The sequence below is a fragment of the Trypanosoma grayi genome (genome assembly GCF_000691245.1).
Source record: "Trypanosoma grayi strain ANR4 Tgr_56_V1, whole genome shotgun sequence".
Lineage (NCBI taxonomy): Eukaryota > Euglenozoa > Kinetoplastea > Trypanosomatida > Trypanosomatidae > Trypanosoma > Trypanosoma grayi.
This window is the reverse complement of record NW_008825675.1, coordinates 34,410-39,877: the sequence shown is the minus strand read 5'-3', so window position 1 is coordinate 39,877 and position 5,468 is coordinate 34,410. Positions and strand designations below refer to the sequence as shown.

The 5,468-nt window shown below is 59.4% G+C and overlaps 2 protein-coding genes across 2 annotated transcripts; both read left to right on the top strand.

Moving 5' to 3' along the window:
* Positions 1 to 532: 532 nt before the first annotated feature.
* On the top strand, positions 533 to 2,092 carry DQ04_00561160 (putative TBC1 domain family member 22A; the record flags this gene model as incomplete). The annotated part of the gene is made up of 1 exon (XM_009309263.1): positions 533 to 2,092. The coding sequence occupies one exon, from the start codon at positions 533 to 535 to the stop codon at positions 2,090 to 2,092; it is 1,560 nt and encodes a 519-aa protein (XP_009307538.1).
* Positions 2,093 to 2,394: 302 nt separating this feature from the next.
* DQ04_00561150 (putative FtsJ cell division protein) lies at positions 2,395 to 5,154 on the top strand (the record flags this gene model as incomplete). The annotated part of the gene is made up of 1 exon (XM_009309262.1): positions 2,395 to 5,154. The coding sequence occupies one exon, from the start codon at positions 2,395 to 2,397 to the stop codon at positions 5,152 to 5,154; it is 2,760 nt and encodes a 919-aa protein (XP_009307537.1).
* Positions 5,155 to 5,468: the final 314 nt, after the last annotated feature.

Below are 5,468 nucleotides of genomic sequence, written 5' to 3'. Positions count from 1 at the left end.
TGTGTGTGTGTGTGTGTGTGCGTGCGTGCGTGTGTTGCGTTGTGCGGTTTTACGTGGAAACTGTGCTAACTGTTCCTCTTCACGCTTTTTTTTTGTTTGTTTTGCGTCCTGCCTTCTTCCCCCCTTCTCCTTCACCCACTCCTTAATCCCGCTATTTATCTGTGCATGTTCAAGTCTGGAGCGGTATTTCTGTCCAGAATCCTTTTTTTTCTTTTCTTATTTTTGCTTTACATGCTTCATGGAGTGCATTCCTTTTGGCGCCTCCCTCCCTCTCTCTCTCTCCCTCTCTCTGCTTCCCCTCGTCTTGTCTGTGCGTCTTGTGGCAGCCGTAGAGTGCATCAGCAGCCGTAGCCATTTGAAGGAAGCTGCCGCAGCAACAAGGCGTGTGCCGCCCACAGAGCTACTCTTCACAGGCACACTGCAGGGGCGACGAGTGTGTGTGCGTGGGAGGGAGCGCTGAAGTGAGGTTGGCGGTGCGAGTGGAGTGCAACGAAAAGTAAAGGCGGTGAAGTGACGTTTTGGGGCGTGTGGAATGCGTGCCACACACGAAGGTAGGCGGCCAGCAACAAAGTTGCGGGGACCAGGCGTCGCGGTGCGTGCGCCACCCGGGACAAAGTACCGCGTGTACGGCCTCATGGTTGTGTCGGGCAACACTGCGTCTGCACGTGCCTCCGCCTTGGAGCGGCACTCTGTGTACGTATCAAACCTTGACTCCGACGAGGAGGCAACGCATGGCACGGTAGCAAACACCCCCTCTGCTGCTGATGCTGCTCCTGGTGCTAGTGGTACTAGGGGTGGTGGTGCCAGCAGCGTGCGGGAGCATGATCGCATGCTAGGCATGGTCCTCGCACTGCCGCTGGGCGACTCGCCTGAGGGGCGGGCGACGGTGCGCGGCTACACGTGGAGCAGCGCCGTGCCGGCCCACGTGCGGCCAGATGTGTGGCGGCTGCTGTGCGGTTGCGTTCCGTGCGCCCCCGCGTCCTTGTCACGCCAGCAGGCGGAACTGCGCCGCAAGCGGGCGGAGTACGAAAACTTTGTGGCCAAATACTACCGAATTACCATCACCGATTTCATGCAACCGAGCGCGCAGCAACATGCAGGGCCGCAATCGGTAAGCGCAGGCTTGGGAGCATCCACGACTAAGGCTCCTAACAACAATAATAGCAGTAGCAGTAGCAGCAGCATGGATACGGCGCCATTGTCCCCAGACGAGCGCGCTATTCTCTGGCAGATTGCGTTGGATCTCCCACGGCACACGTACGCGCTCTTTCGCCACCCTAACACCGCCTCTGCGTTGGCGCGCTGCCTCTTTCTGTGGTCACGACGCTACCCCGCGGTGGGATACGTGCAGGGCATTGACGACATCATGGCCGTCTTCTTCTTCGTGTTCCTTGAAGGGTCTTTTAGTGAGCGCAACATCCGGCTCAAACGCAACAGGCGCAGAAGCAGCGGCGAAGGCGTGACGGACTACACGACGGCAGAAGACGTGTATATCCCCGAGACGGTCGTCTTCACACGCGACGTGGGCGAGCTGGGTGCTGCTCTGCAGCAGCTGCCAGTAGATTTGTTCAAAGCAGCAGAGGCAGACGCGTACTTGTGCGGCGGTTTCTTTCTCTCATGGCTGCAGGACAACTTTGTGCAGGGACAGCCTGGTCTTCTGCGCAGCATGGCGCTCATAGAGAGGCTGCTGGCGCAGGTGGACTCGGTGTTGCTTGATGCAGTTGCAGGGTACGGTATCTCACTGATGGACTGCTGCTTTCAGTGGGTTCACTGCCTCCTGGCGCGGGAGCTGCCGCTGGAGTTGTTGGTCGTGCTGTGGGAGAAGTACTTGGCGATTGGGAACAGTGAGACAGTGATGGACTTTCACGCCTATGTGTGTGCGGTGCTTCTAATGGATCTGCGTGACAATGTGCTCGATAAGTCAGTCGATGTGGTTCTCCAACGACTAAAGGACCCATTGGGAGTACGAGGCAAACAGAAACAGCAGCAAAAGCCCCTGGATGGCGTTGTGTATGATCGCCGCTGGATCGATAAGATCATCGCCGCGGCGTCACGCTTGTGCCATCTGCACCCGGCCTCGTCGCTGGCCTGAGTCAGTCTTTGCACAGTGGGCGTTGCACACGTGCACACCGATAAACATATCTTCACATGCACATGCACACCCTCGCCTTCTTTATTGACTCTGTGCGTGTCTTCTTGTGGTTGCGTACGTCTCAGCGCGCCGCCGATGTCCACTGCGGCCTATTTCGCCTTCCCCCCCCCCTCTTGGCGCTCTCCATCTCCGTCGCCCGCGCTTTTCTCCTCTGCACTTCGCCCTGCTCTCCTCCTCTGCCTCTCTCTCTACACACACACACACACACGCACGCGACCTGCGAGGCACCCTAGGACTCCACAATGGGAACCAAGTCGAAGAAGAAGGCCAAGACGCGTCTCGACGCGTACTACCGGCTCGCCAAGGACCAGGGCTTCCGAGCACGCTCGGCCTTTAAGCTCATTCAGCTCAACCGCAAGTATGACTTCCTCGCCAAGAGCCGCGTGCTTGTCGACCTTTGCGCGGCGCCTGGCGGGTGGTGCCAAGTCGCGGCGAAGCACATGCCGGTCGGCTCAAAAATTGTCGGAGTTGATTTGGTCCCCATCGCACCGATCCGCGGCGTCAAGACGTTCGTTGGTGATATCACCGACGACAAGACGCGCAAGATCATCTCTACCTACCTCAAGAAGGAACCGGTTGACTGCGTCATCCACGACGGTGCTCCGAACGTTGGCGGTGTGTGGTCGCGCGACCTCTTCGAGCAGAACGCGTTGGTGCTGCATGCCGCTAAGATGGGCTGTTCGATGCTGCGGCCCGGCGGCTGGTTTGTCACGAAGGTGTTCCGCTCGCAGGACTTCCACAAACTCATGTGGGTGCTGAAGCAGCTCTTTGACAAGGTGGAGGCAACGAAGCCGCTCGCCTCCCGTATGGAGTCGGCGGAGATCTTCGTGGTGTGCGCCGGCTTCAAGGCTCCAAAGCACCTTGACCCCGCCATGTTCACCGCACAGAAGGTCTTCTCCGACGTCGGTGAGGAAAAGATCCTCACGCCGTCTGGTGCGTTCGTGGTTCCCAAGTCGAACGTGCCGGCGGGATACGATGAGTTCGCCACTGTCGCCCAACGTGTCGCCGCATTCACGGAGTTCCTGCAGTGCAGCGATCCCAAGACCTTCCTGCGCTCACACCACGAGCTGCGCTTCGCCACGGCGGAGGACAAGGCATACCTCAAGTCGAAGTACTCCAAGAAGGAGCTGGTGTATCTCTGCGGCGACTTGCAGCAGGTGGGCGACGCAGACCTGCGGCGTATGGTGCGATGGCGGGAGCAGATTCTGCGCGAGCAGGAACAGAAGCTCAAGGCCCAGCAGCAACAGAACGGGGGCGGTGACGGCAACGACGACGAAGAAGAGGACGACGAAGATGGCGAAAAGGACAGCAACATCAACAGTGACGACGACAGTGATAAGATTGACTTTGACAGTGCAGAGGGCGTGGCGAAGATTGCACGTGAACTGCTGGAGTTGCGAAAGCGACAGTCAAAGCAGCTTAAGAAGAAGCAGAAGAAGATTGTTGACCGTAAACTGAAGCAGATCAAGGGACTAATCAACTACGACCCCAACACGAGTGCAGAACACATGACGGAGACAGACGGCTTTATGAAGGACGTGGCTGATGAAGACGACGATGCAGCAGTAGGTGGTAGCGATGAAGGCGACGTTGACGACAATGGTTTCACTGTTGAGAAACTGGCGACTGTTGACGAGGCCGATGTGGCGGCGTTGCTCGACAAACACTGGGAGGAGCCGGACGAGCGCCTCAACGACCCGCTCAACCCCGTCATGAACGCCAACCTCAACGGTGAAGAAGACTGGGACTTGGGCAGCGCGACGGATGAAACGCGGGATGACGACGACGATGTGAAGCGGCCGCTGCAGCTCGTGGAGGGTGAAGAGGACGGCGTTGATGTCGACAACTACGGTAACTACATTCCGGCGAAGCGATCGGCGCGTGTCGCACTGTACGACGAGGGCATCGTGACGCGCGACGACGAGGAGGGAGGGGATGATGATGATGGTAATGATGAAGAGGACGCCGCCACACGGCAGAAGAAGGCGAAGGACCAGCAGGACCTCGACACCGCCGCTAAGCAGAGCAAGTGGCTGCGGCACCACGTCAACATCGAGAAGGTGCTGAACCAGACATTCCCCAAGCCGCGGGACAACAACAAGAAGCGGAGCAAACGCCTCGAAGAGGAACGTGTGGAGATGACGGCATCCTCCCCGCTCAACGTCGGAAACAGCACGAGCACCGCACACAAGAAGATGCGCTTCGACAGTCGCATCGACGACGACGACAACGACGACGACGACGATGATGATGATGACGATAGCGGCATGGAGGACGACGTGTCGGACATCTCCGTCGGCCGCTCTAGCGACGACCGCAGCGACCTCGACGTGCGCGTTGGGCGCGTTGACAGCCGCCGCAAGCGCGCGCTCGTGCCGGACATTGGGAAGCTCACGACGCAGGAGCTCGTGCGGCAGCAGCGGCGGCAGACGCTGAAGGACAACGCCGCCACAGCCGCGGCGGCACGCAAACGCAAGCGCAAGGACGACGCGGAGTTCGAGGAGATCCCCGTCGCCCTCACCGACCCCGAGATCCGCGCACGCACACTCGCCATCGCGACGAAGATGCTCGACCCGCGCAGCCGCCGCGACATGCTCGAGGCGGCGATCAACCGCTACACCTTCAACGACGACGACGACCTCCCCGACTGGTTCATCAAGGACGAGCAGCGCAACTGCAAGGTCGTGATGCCGGTGACGGCGGAGGAGGTGGAGGCGCAGCGGCAGCGCTTCCGCGAGATGAACGCGCGGCCCGGCAAGAAAGTCATGGAGGCGGTGCACCGCAAGCGCAAGCGCGCACAACGCATGCTGCGCGGCATGATCGAGAAGGGAAAGTCCGACCCACGCGCCCGCGAGAAGGCGAACGGCATGTCGGTGCGCAAGCTGATGCGCTCGCAGGCGATCAAGGGCGACGCCGGCCGCAAGAAGAAGAAGGGGCCACTCGACCCCAAGAAGATGGGCGAGATGCGGCGCACAAAGCAGCGGGCGAAGCGTCGCCGTTGAGGTGCTCGTTTTGTTCCTTCATTGTTGTTAGTACTACTACTACTACTACTATTATTATTATTATTATTATTCGCTGTTCGTGCCGTCCCACCTCAGCGTGTTGGTGTTTGTTGAGGTTCCTTGCCTTCAGTCTCGCATTTCCTCCGCCTCGTGGCGCCTTGTCGTGTGTTCGTGCTGCTGCTGCTGCTGTCGTGGGCGTATGCCCCGAGCGCGGGGGAGAGGGGCGAGGAACGGGAACCAGGCGTGGCGCACAAGCCGCCGCGCCGTAATCAAAGGCATATGCAGCCAGTTAAGGAGTAAAAAAAAAAGTACCT